At 36.7% G+C, this 12,786-nt stretch overlaps 1 protein-coding gene across 5 annotated transcripts in view; it reads left to right on the plus strand.

The window, feature by feature from the left end:
* Positions 1-12,786, plus strand: part of ITSN2 (intersectin 2) — a 69,143-nt gene that overhangs the window by 28,927 nt on the left and 27,430 nt on the right. For 4 of the 5 annotated variants that reach the window (XM_018088775.3, XM_018088776.3, XM_025896777.2 and 1 more), the window contains 10 exons: positions 937-1,199; positions 1,892-2,041; positions 2,269-2,409; positions 3,211-3,298; positions 3,920-4,059; positions 6,803-6,939; positions 8,591-9,036; positions 10,011-10,132; positions 11,899-12,074; positions 12,355-12,499. In XM_018088775.3, coding sequence (XP_017944264.1) covers positions 937-1,199; positions 1,892-2,041; positions 2,269-2,409; positions 3,211-3,298; positions 3,920-4,059; positions 6,803-6,939; positions 8,591-9,036; positions 10,011-10,132; positions 11,899-12,074; positions 12,355-12,499 — 1,808 coding nt within the window. Of the gene's footprint in view, positions 1-936; positions 1,200-1,891; positions 2,042-2,268; positions 2,410-3,210; positions 3,299-3,919; positions 4,060-4,978; positions 5,060-6,802; positions 6,940-8,590; positions 9,037-10,010; positions 10,133-11,898; positions 12,075-12,354; positions 12,500-12,786 lie in introns of all 5 variants that reach the window. The other variant, XM_018088778.3, reaches the window with a different exon arrangement.

The following is a 12,786-nucleotide window of genomic DNA, read 5'->3' on the forward strand; positions in this document are numbered from 1 at the left end:
TTTAACTTGGATGATAGGAAGGTTGTTAAGTAGATGTAGTCAGCCTGTTACATCTAATAGAATTGAGCAGGCAGAAACAAGGGCTATTTTTAGCTGTAGGAAAGGAAAATTGTGCTGATTAATAATGTATTTTGGAAAATAAATCCTTCACAGCCAAATACCATGATGCTACTGCAAATTTTTTTTGGTTGAAACTCCCTGGCATTACTTTGTTCTGGACATTCTGAAAGCAGGGGGTTCCAATGTAATTTAATTCTCTGAAAACTGGATGCAATTTGCACAAACACAGATTCTGCTGTTGACTCTCTCCTGCTACTTGCACAGGTCTCTTACATGCATACTGCGAGACAGGACTTGCCTCTCTTTCTGGCAGGGTGGTTGCTGGGGGCCTAAACCATTGCTTTGTATCTCTTTTTATTCTTGTGTGCAGTAATTGAGCTTGATCCTGTCTTGGTTTCTGATGGTTTTAACTCCAGGAGGACTTGCAGGGAACACCCTTTAAAACTAAGCCCTTTGTCTGTGTTTTAATGTTTCTTGTACCTTGGAAAACCTTTTTAACAGCAGACAGTCTTCTCCCAGCTTATAAAAGCTGTTCTTTTATGTTTTCCTGTAACATTCTTTCCTCTTTCATTTTTTAGACTCTAGAGGCTTTCCTCTAACATTCAAGTCATTTTTGTGGTCATTTGTAAACTGCAACTCTTTTTTTTCCTTTTTTTCTTTTTTTTTTTTTTGTTTCAATTGGAATAGAATTAGGAAAATTTAGAGGTATTTTTGAACAGAAAAATAATAGTTTAACAAGTGCAAGATGCTTACATCATCCATGACTGAACAACCAGAGCTTGCCAAAAAGTATCTATCTTTAGTGGCATAAGTGAGGTGTTTGTTTGAGAGCAGTGTTTTGCACAGAACAGAAATAACAACCTTTCCTTATTTTAGTGACATTTGAGGACAAAAGGAAAGCCAACTATGAGAGGGGAAATATGGAGCTGGAAAAACGCCGCCAGGTCCTGCTGGAGCAGCAACAGAGAGAGGCTGAACGCAAGGCTCAGAAAGAGAGAGAAGAACAAGAGCGAAGGGAGAGGGAACGTCAGGAACAGGAACGGAAAAGACAACTCGAAATGGAAAGGCAGCTGGAGAGACAACGAGAGCTGGAAAGACAAAGGGAAGAAGAAAGGAGGAAAGAAATAGAAAGGCGGGAGGTTGTTTTCTTGAAATTATTTTTTATTGCTCTCAGGAATGTGTACAGTCATACAGTATCCACTTGGCAGAGCATTCAGGATTTGAACGCTGACTTTGGTTCTGTCCCCTCGCATGGCCACTGGCAGATGGTCTTGGAGAAAGAATGTCATTTGTGCCTGAAAACATTAGAGATGTTAGAGATGAATCGAGTGTTTGGCATGGGTTAAAGATTTTCAGATACTTCATAGGACAGATGAGATTTTCTTGGATTTTTGCAAAAATTTGTATTCCAAGCGAGATTGTACTGAATTCATAATTGATAACATTTTGACAGCTGAACTTGAGACAAATTTGCTACTACTTGGTGTCTCAGCACATGCATCAGACTTGTCTGTTTTATGTAGTTCTGTGAAATAGAACTACAGAGGAGATTTCTAGCAGTATCTGTCAATGTGCTATTTTTTGGGCAGTATTCCATAGCTGCAATTAGAATTATGTAGCTTTTCTTCATCCAGGCTTGGGAGCATGACATGAAGAATCTTACAGGATCACTTCCTGCCTTCTTTGATGCTGAAGTATATAAAAGCACTTTACAGAAGACATTATGTTGTGTTGCTGTTATGCTGTTCAGAAATAGAGCACATTACATTAAATTATGGTCTCTGAGTTCTGCATCTCTGTTGTAATTTAAGGTAATGTAACTTTTGTACAGGCAGCAAAGCAAGAACTTGAGCGCCAGCGACGACTGGAATGGGAGAGAATTCGTCGCCAAGAACTTCTTAATCAACGTAACAGGGAACAAGAAGAAATTGTCAAGTTGACCTCTAAAAAGAAGAGCCTCAATCTTGAATTAGAAGCTCTGGTAAGACAGGAATTTCACTACACGTGTTGAAATATGGTATTTTAAACTATGCAAATCTTAATGTCTGCATTAATGGCCCACTAGGAGTTTCACTCTGTTCTGGATGAGGAATCTAAAGCAGGTATTTTGGGTTGTTTTAAAGAACTGATTGTGAACTGATCTGCCCACAGATTTAGTGAAGTGACTTTTTCCATATGTAGTATAATCTGTCTTTGATTTCTTTCTAGACCGACAAACATAAGCAAATCTCAGGCAGACTGCAAGATATTCGTAGCAAAAAGCAAGCTAGAAAAACTGAACTGGAGGCTTTAGACAGGAAATATGACCAAGGAATCATGGAAGTCAAGCAACTACAACAACAGCTTGAGGTATGTAACTTTCTGTTAAGCTTGTAATTTTCCTTTACTGTATTCTGTTTCCATAATGCTGGATAATGCTTCCCCATAGGGAGGAATAGGGAATCAGTTGGATTATAGTGGAGAGAGGAAATAGGCAAGGCTGTCAGCATGGTAGAGGTTTTTAGCTTATGTGTGGTGTTAAAGAAATTATTATATATAGTACAGTGAGCTGATAGTTAAATGAGAACAGTTGTCAAAACCGCAGCTGGTCTTTTGTGAACTGATTAAAGGGACTTCTCTTCAGTTATGAGTTCTTTTATGGCTCCAGACTCAAATTTTTATGAGGAGTGTTGTCCTGTATCCAGGACAAGTTATTCTTTAGGCTAAATTACCTTGCTGCTCTTTTTTTTTTTTCCCTCTCTTTGAATAACAAGACGTAAATTATTTCAAATCAGTTGACTACCATGAATCATCCTGTACTGTATTTTTATTAATGCTTTTGCACGTCAGAGAAACATCTTTTCTTTTTGTTACTGTTTTATGTTAAGCTTAGGGCAGTCAACTTAAATGGTCTCATGATAATATTTACACTTTTAACATGTCTGTTAAAATTTCTTCCAGCTGTGTTAATGCTTTCGGGTCAAAAGCTTTCAATTTTAATACTATTTCTATTAAGAGTATAGAGGTCATATTTTCCTTTACCCCATAATGGTAACTTGCATCCATGTTTCATTAATATGAGTTGAAGTTATGTTTGAAATTTCACTCATTTTTACTTGCTGATTTATAAACAATATTAAAAATTTGTCATGTTCCCTTCAATATCTACAGGATTATCAGAATAAACTGATTTATTTGGTTCCTGAAAAGCAGTTGTTAAATGAAAGGATAAAAAATGCTCAACTTGAAAACACTCAGAGTAAGTGCTTGCAAGTGAATTCTCTTCTGTTTGCACTGCTGACTTTTCATCTCTTGTAAACAAGTCTGAAGGATACAAACGTGTTAACAACACCTTCACTTCTATATCTTTTCAGTTAAAGCCATTGTTTCATCTACATTCCATTTTTCCCCTCATGTTCTAGATAAGGGGTAAACAAACACATTTTTGCAAGAAAGCAGAGATTTTGCTTGAAACTTTGTCTTGAAAATCTACGTATACAGGCTATGTGGCCCATAGTATTAAAATTCGTCTGTTTTTTGGTAGTGTAGACTCAAGGGAATTAATTCATGTAAAGTTTACATTGGTCTTTACATCAAACCACACTGGAAGTCACTGTCTAGAGAAGTTTGCTATGAATTGGTCTGATATTAAAAAAAACCACACCCAAATTGCAAATTATTCTGTATATATTCCATGTAATGCCTGTATGTCTCAGTTCAGTGTTGGGGCCATTTCTTCTTCAAGCTGTATATGAATAGAAAGGTGAATCAAGGAATTTTTTTGAGGAAAGAGGTTAGGAATGTGTTTATATTAGGAAAATAATAAAATAGTTAGTGAAAACAGAAATTCTTGTAAAATTGCTTGTCTTTCCTTATGCAGGTACAGGAGTCAGTTCAGTGACCAAGAAGTCCGTAGAAAAGGAAGAATTATGCCAAAGACTTAAGGAACAATTAGATGCCCTTGAGAAGGAAACTGCTTCTAAACTTGCTGAAATGGATGAATTTAACAGTCAGCTTAAGGTACGTGCATTACCTAAATATCTTACACCTGTAAGCACTATATTTTATTTCTTCATCCGGTCATAAAGATTGATGCCACTTCTACCAGGCTTCCAAAAAGCTTTCCCCAACTTCCAGTGTCAAATAAGAGTTAGCAAAAGTCTTGGAGTAAATAATACAATAAAAATGCACTTAAATCTATTGCTAACGTACTAAAATATGAATCTCTTGCTAATCATTGCTTTGCATGACTCAGCTGTTGCTCACTCTCACCTTTTGCCTTCTAGAATTCTTTTTGATTTAGAATTAAAGTTTTTCAGACCCTTGCAAATTCTGTTCTTACATTATGAGGTCATATTGGCTATTATTTTTGAATTGTGCACTGAACATTTAACTTTTATTAAAAGAAGCACATGTTTTCGTAGTACACTGTACAAAATCTGGTGGCAGATTTAGGTATTATCCAAAGATCACCTAATCCTTAGGTATTATCCTAAGGCCTAGGCCACCTATTTGTGTAGAAGTTATGAATTATTGACCACTGTCCTTGAAGGTGTTTTTGTTTCAGAGGCCACTCTTGCCTTGTCTAAAACCTCAGGCACCTCTCACAGGGTAGCATCCACTTAACTTTATTTGCCAGCTTACTCCTAGTGGCACTGATGGGAACTTTTTCCTTAAGTAATGGATTAATGATGGATCAGAGTGAGAGCTCTGCACTCTCCCAGTTAAAAAAAAAAAAAAACACACAAAAATTTGTAAACATTTAAGGAATTTCTTTTCTTTTTAGAAATGGCTTCATACAACATGCTTTTTTAGTTACTTGTTTATTGCATGGCTTGCTGTGTTCAGTGGCTGCATCCACAATTCAGTCTTCCCTCAAATATGTTTTTCAAAATACAGTGCAAAGATTAATTGGCTTTTTATCTACCTTATCTTACAGTGTGAGAATATGGATGATTCTGTTCTTCAGTGCCTTTTGTCTCTGCTAAGCTGTCTCAACAACCTCTTCCTCTTACTTAAGGTTATTTTCTAATCTTTGGCTTTTTTGGTTTTTTAATTATTTCGCAATTTTTCTCTGCTTACCCTTTCTGTTTAGTTGTACAACTTCTATTAAATACATTTTCCTAATAGACAATTGATAGGCTGTTTTTCTTTCTGCTAGCTTTTACATCCTCTTAAAGACTTAACATTTTCTTACCTGCTTAGAAATCCAAACTGCAAAATACTGATAGCAAAATATTGACTTTTTATTTCTTAATAAACTGTCCACTAAATTGTTTTACCCAGGTATTTTTCTTCTTAGTTAAGGTAATGTGAAACAAAAAAATATTGTCTCAGATGAAAACAGTGTCCTCTCCCACTTTTTCATCTCTTGTTGTCTCCATATATCCATGCATCTGAAGCTGTGAGGATTCTTATCCAAGTTTAAAAGTATAAAAATAGGATCAGTATGCAGATTATGACATATGACATGGCAAACACAATGTTGTTAAACCTCCAGATTAACCCAGTACTAAAACCCTACTTGCTGTCTTTCTTCAAAACTGCTGTTGTCTGCTGGGGTCAGAAATCTGACTTTGAGAATAATTTATGAGTGGAAAAAAAAGTCAGAATTACTTTACTGAGCTTTTCATTTTGCATAAGGGTTTTTCTGTCCTTAAATCAAAGATATGAGAGTTTTTATAATACAAGTTTGCTTCTGAAGCAACCCTGAATTTTTATACAAAATGAGAAGAAAAAGTATTCTCAGCTGAATATGTTTGGGAGGAAATTGCAGTCAATTGCTTGATTTAGTTTGTTGCTACAGAGACTTTCACTGACACAGCAATCTTGTTATCTTGCCTTTGTCATGTAAATTGCACAGTATCTCTTAGGCAACATGATTATTGATAGAGTTGCACATTGTAGTGGGAATGGATCATTCTTAATTGCTTTGTTGTATTTATGAGATCGATCCTGTTGCATTGCTCAATGTGTATCAATAGGATTTTTAAGAAAACCACTCTATCTTACAGATGTTTTGTAACATGGTGAAGTGCAATCTAAAGTAATTCTATTATTGTTGATTTTTTTTTTCTTCTGTAAATTTAATTATTCCAAGGATTCATGCTGATGTTTTGCTCTGAAAAATGGTTGTTTTCAGAGGGAGGTGGAATAGAATTTGAAGGATGTACTCAAAAGAAAAAAACTAAAATTGTGAAGTTTACAAATACAGAACTCCAGTCAGAGTTAGTGTCTTTAAGCTATGGTTTCCCACAGTGGTAAGCCTGCTGTGTAGTTTTTTAAAGTTTTTCTGATTTAAATATGGGACTGATCATTCAGAAAGCATCACAAAGGCAAGCCCCCCACTGCAGGGATGTGTTCTCAACATTATGGTACTGTGTTGGCTTTCAGCTGAAATCTGCCTCCTTGTAGTTATTTAAAATATGCTTCACTACCTTCTCTGCCCTTAGATAATGTTGTGTTTGAACACTCAGTTTTGTGTCTTCCACTCTGTTATATTTGGCATTTCCAGCAGGTGTATGACTGGAAGGGCTCTTTGAAAGCCTAAAATACGTCACTGACTTTGCAAACTTGCCATCTCCCTTTATCCTTCTGTTGATTTGATTTTCTTTACAGTGACCTCCAAGGACTGTTAATAACTTAATACTGCTTTGGCCATTTGTATTAAAACTTGGTTCAAAAAGCATTAAAATGCCTGGATTGCTTTTCTCAAAGATTGGCTTTGTTCCCTTTGATGTACTTCATTGTGTTTCCTCCATAGGACCTGAGAGAAAGTTACAGCACACAGCAATTAGCCTTGGAGCAGCTCCACAGGATCAAACAGGACAAAATAAGGGAGATAGAAAAAAGAAGAACTGAACTTGTACAGCAGAAGAGACTGGAAGATGAGGCTGCAAGGTACCATGGCTGAATGTATCAGCATTGCAGTTTTTAAAGCAAAATAACGCTGTAGTGACTTTTAAGATATGTGTGTACATATATATATGTATTTGAATGTAAAAATACATCCTGTTGGTTGCCTAGAGGAAACATTTTATGTGGACTACCACTGGTGTAAGATGGTTTGAATTTCCTCTTTTCAATCTGTTTAGAAATGAAGATAAAAGCAAACTTTGTAATTCAGCTTTGATGTATAAATAAACCAAGTAGTCACTTTAGCTATTAGGATTTTTAGTACCTTTAATAGATAATCTTCAGACATTTAAAATTCCTCATATATTCTGTCTTGTTTTAGTGGCCTCCAAACATCTGACTTTTCTTTAAAAGCACTTCTGACTGAGCAGTTGCCAGGTTTTTGTCACATATATCCCAGCAGTTGTGAGATTGATACTTCCTTAAGGAAGGGCATTGACTGCTTAATTCCTATGCTAGTCTGGAAAGCTGGATGAGTGAGCAACCTATAAATTTTAAATTTGGTTCCTTTTATAGGAGGGAGGACAGTGAGAAAATTCAGTTCTGTTTGAGAGGATCATCCCTTCACTTACACGTGTCCTGGTTTTGCTCCGCCCAATCTTGTATCAAGCACTCAAAATCTTACTGTTCTCAGCTTTTAATTTCTCATGGTCTTGCTCCAGACTAGTTTTGTTTTATTTTGTTTGACTGATTAAGAAACTAGTTTTTAGGGTTTGGTTCTGTCTGTCTTAAGATGCCACTCAATTTTTTCCCCTCTCTCTGGACCTTCTGCTGTCAGCTACCTATTTTGTGTTAATTTTTTGGTTGAACACAGCTATGTGATAGGGTAACAACATCACTGCACAGCTTCTACTAGATCCTGCCATGTGCTTGGATGCACAGTAAAATACCCATCAGGGAAGTGGATCTCCCACAGTGAGTTGATGAAATAGTCTCATCTAGACATGGTCCCTCCTCAACAACCTCCACAGAAGGTGGCCCAAAGGGTTAGATCCTTTCTTTTCTGAAGAAATGACAGCTACATTCCAATGATTTTTAATCATGTTGAATTGGATAATAACTTCTTTAGACAGCTGGGGCACAGGATAGCAGCTAAATAATTACAGAAATACAGTCAGATTTTCAGATTCCTCTCTGCTGAAGAGTGGTCATGGCAGGAATTAGGCTATTGCAACTGCTGAAGACAAATACTTCCAGCAGCAAAGATCAGTATTCAAAGGCTATTTCTATGTATGTACCTGCATGAAATTAATCTGTTTTGAAATGATTGTTTCCCATCAGGAATTTGGATAGGATGTTGGTGGGAAGCCTAAATCCAGCTTGGTTCAATTAACAGATCAATTCTTGCTCATCAGGATGCAGATGGGCAGAAGTGCTCGTGAAGGCACTGCAGAAGTAACCCCATGGCAACACAGAACTACATTCTGTACCAAGAATTTTAATCCATTTGTTGTTTTTATGTGGAATATACTGGCACTCATGTTAAGACCAAGCACAGTCTCCTGTGGAAGAGCTGATTGCCCGGAGAGCAGAATGATCAAGACTGAGCTTTGCTGACAAGTGCCATCAATTAGGAACACAATCTCATTCATTTTTATATGAATGTTCTCTTACCTGTCTCATTGCTTCCTTTCAGGAAAGCAAAACGGGATAAGGAGAACCGATGGCAGGAAAATATTCGAAGGGAAGAGGAAGAGAAAAAGAAGCGACTGGAGGAAGAACGGATGCAGGAAAAAGTCCAAGAAAAGCTGAAAGCTGAAGAAGCACTTGCTCAGATGAGAGAAAGGGAAAACAAACAGCAGCTTCTTGCAGAGGAGGAGAAAAGTAGACAAGCCACAGTCCTGAGGGAGGCAGAACAACAAAGGCAGAGGCAACTGGAAGAAGATAAAAGAAAGCAAGAACAAAAAGCAAAAGAAGCTGAGGAGAGGCGTAAGCAGAACGAAGAAATGAAAAAGATAAAAGAAGCAACCAACTCTCAAGAGATGGAGAAACACACTTCTAAAATAAACATAAATGAAAAGTTTGCAGATCTTTTGAAACCAACAGAGGGTAAAAGTCTTAAGCCACCCTGGAAAAATGAAGGTAATCTTAGTCTGTTACATTTTTGCTTTAATGGGTTTTATTTTTCTGAGTGTTATTTCATTCTTCATATGTGTTATTGTTAATGTGACGTCATGGCAGGCTTAGATATTGTCTAAGATATAATTTAAAAAACCCAAACCACCGATGTTTCGCATCTATAGTTAGTTATAAAACATCCTATTAACTTAGGTTACTTTTATCAGTTTTCAGGACCTATGACTGATGACAAATCTTCCAGTGACTGTGGTCAACAAACCACAGATACTAGATACTAGAAAGAGTAATATTTTTGGCTTTTTCTTAAGGCTTACACCTTCTTTCATTAAAAAAGAATGGTAATATGGAGTTTTTTGTTCAGTGATGAGAGATGGGCAGGTAACACTCAGCAAAGTGATTTATTAATAGTGAAATCTAGTTTACTTCTGCATTACTCAATGCCTCATATTAAAAAAAAAACAAAGAACTGAATGACTAGACCTAACTACCTGTGGGACTTGGAAAAATAGTGGTTTAATAATATTTGAACTAAAGACACTTTTGATTAGTTTCATCCTTCACAAGTCCTTGCCAATTTTTGTTAGCCACTTTTATCACTGAGTTCAGCAAAAACCAAATTAGAACAGGGCTGAAAAATATTTGCATACCTCAGCTATACCTTGTAAAACATTCACTGTTAGTAACTCACTGCAGAACAGAAGTGCAAAGAAAATATAAACCGTGATATTTTGCTATTTTGGGTTTCTAAATAAAATCTTCAGACATGCTGATGAACACTTATTGGTGCAACAGTGGTATCTTTTCAACTTGGAAAATTATGATGGTATTAAATGAGACTCTATTAAAGCACTGGCTTAGCCAGTGGCAGCCACAGAGCAGAGTGGCAAGGAAAGATGAGAAGATAAATGATGGGACTCCAACTAAGTGCTTGTCTTTCAGCTGTATCAAAATGGTAACTGGTTTTCTTATCCTTCCAGGCAATGCAGTTACTGTTGCAGAGTCCAGGAATTCTGTTGCCTTGGTAAATTACAGAGCGTTGTATCCATTTGAAGCAAGGAACCACGATGAGATGAGCTTTAATACTGGGGATGTAATTCAGGTAAGATTTGCCATTCACATTTAAATTGCAAAAATGACCTTGAGATACACAAGGTCATAAGGGTCAAAAGCATTGCGTTGATATATTTTAACGTTTACTTGAAATTTAAGTTTGATTGCTACTTTTTTTTTTTAAATAGATGAAATTAGGATTAGTTCAACCAGAATATTTCTTTGAATCTTACAAATCCTAAAGATGCTGAGAATGTCTTTAAAAATAACCATAGTGAATGCTAAACTTAAACTTTCTAAAATTAGTAGACTCGAAATGATGTAGTTGTTGCAGTTCATTGTACATGTACAAGTTGGCTTGTGTCTGCTTGAAATATGAGCACAGTAAACAGAGACATGAATTATTAATTAATGGCATTTGAATTAAAATCAAACTAGTTATTTAACAAGTAGATGTTAAAGGCTCTTCTGAATTTTAATACTGTTTTCCAGTATATTCTTAACATAGATTTCTGCCTCTCTAAGCAAACAGGTCCAGTGGAGGGTGTCCCTGCCCTTGGCAGACAGGTTGGAAACAGATGATCTTTAAGGTCTCTCCCAACCCAAACCATTATGATTCTATGATTCTCTTGCTGACTGTCCTTTATAAATCCTTCCTCAGACAGATACCTATAGTAATTTATTCAGCGTCCCTTCTTTGTAGCACTTTCCTGCGTTCAGATGAATTTGCTATATATAATATTACAGCAGGACTGTAAGACTGAAAATGCCTTATGGCATCTCAGTTGAAATCTGTTATTTCTTGTAATTCTATCACTTGGCAGCATACATTGTCTTGAAAGCCTGTGCCTTCAGGTGAACTTGTGAAAACTGATCTACAGCTGTGGTAATACAATTAATATTTATATCTAATGTATAAGTACTTATGGTTCCTCCTCAGTCAGACTATAAGTGATATAGGTAGGTGATAAGGGAGAATTACAAAGCAGTGTGGTACAAAATATTAAAACACTATTTGACTATTAAGCTTCAGTTTAACAATGTTAAACCATTTATTTGCATTTTCATACCATCGAAGCCTGGAAGAAGGAACAAGAGAAGAAGGTTTTGTTTTGACTTCCTTCTCAGCTATAATTGTATCATTTAACTACTGGTGCCTGATTTCAGAAATGGGCTAACAGCTGCCACCTCCTCCTCCTCCTCTTACACCCCAAACCTCAGCTAAGCTAACAAGCTGATAGTATTTTGAGCTGCTAATTTTTAGCCAGTTTTCACTAACTGGCTATTTTGCAGCATAATAGAAGCTTCAGTATTGCTGTGAATGTTTAAGGATGCTCTATACTTAATCATACAGTAAACAGCAGCACTTTTGGATGTGTTTTGGTTGCAGTCAGCTGGCACAGTTAATTATATCTGTAAGCAGAATGGTTGTTTCCCTGCTCTGCTGGGCTCTCCAGCCACTGCCTGTGGGCTGCACATTCAGCAAAACACGACACAATGCACTATAATTTTTGGCAAGCCAGAGTGGCTCCAGATACACTACAAGATCCCCCATGTGCATGTCTGGGACCTGTTTGGAGGAATATAATGTCTTTGAGGCCTGTCTCTACCTGTATCTGAAACCAGTGTGGCTGCATCATTACCCTGTTTTGTGAACAGGGCAAAATCAGCTCAGTTCTGAAAGGGGAGAATGAAAATGCTGATCCTTGTGTGAGCACTGCTTAGTTCAGTGCCAGCAGGTGCTGACACACCATGTACCCCATTTGATTCATACTGCTAATTCTGTTTCCTTTTTATTTATCCCCCTGTCCATAGGTTGATGAAAAAACTGTGGGAGAGCCTGGTTGGCTTTATGGGAGTTTTCAAGGACATTTTGGTTGGTTTCCATGCAATTATGTAGAAAAAATACCAGAAGGAGAAAAAGCTTTATCTCCTAAGAAAGCCTTACTTCCTCCTACAGTATCTTTATCTACTACCTCAGCTGCTTCAGAGTGAGTTTTTGTTATGCTTGTGTTGAAATTGCTTTTTCTAAATTTGGCTAGTACATAGTGTGCTGTATAGTTTCACTTGGTGTTTGTTTTTAAAATATAAAGGCATAAAACATATTGAAGAACATCCTTAAAGTTTCCAAGCTAAGACTTTTAGGTATTGGATAGTCTGTTTCCCATTGTATAGAATATCTGTTTTATATATATTAAAAAAATACTCTGCTTGAGGCACTTACGAAATAAAAATTGTAATTTGATAAATATGCCTGTGTTCCATTTGCAGACCACTTTCACCAAGTAAATCTGCAGAAGAATCTGATTACCAAAACATCCCCTTTTCTAGCCTGAATGTTAACACAGCCTGGCAACAGAAATCAGCTTTTACTCGCACTGTGTCCCCTGGATCTGTTTCACCCGTTCATGGGCAGGTACATTGTGTGAGAGTGGGGAACTTGCTGTGTTTTAGATTCATGTTCATTAAAATGATTTAAGAGAAACCAAAACAACACACAACTTTGCTAAAGCTGGGTGCACTGAACAGGCTAGAGGATGAAGAAGCTTTTTAATGCTCCATTAGTGTGCATTGATATAATTCCATGTTTCCAGGGACTATTGAACAAGAAGGCTCATGTTTTGTAATTCTGAAATAATTCTCACTTATAGTTAGATGCAGGAGGTATTTCTAATAAGTAAGAAACTGAGTTGCATGCAAACA

Source organism: Manacus vitellinus, unplaced genomic scaffold (assembly GCF_001715985.3).
Source record: "Manacus vitellinus isolate BGI_N305 unplaced genomic scaffold, ASM171598v3 scaffold_11_pilon, whole genome shotgun sequence".
Classification (NCBI taxonomy): Eukaryota; Metazoa; Chordata; class Aves; order Passeriformes; family Pipridae; genus Manacus; species Manacus vitellinus.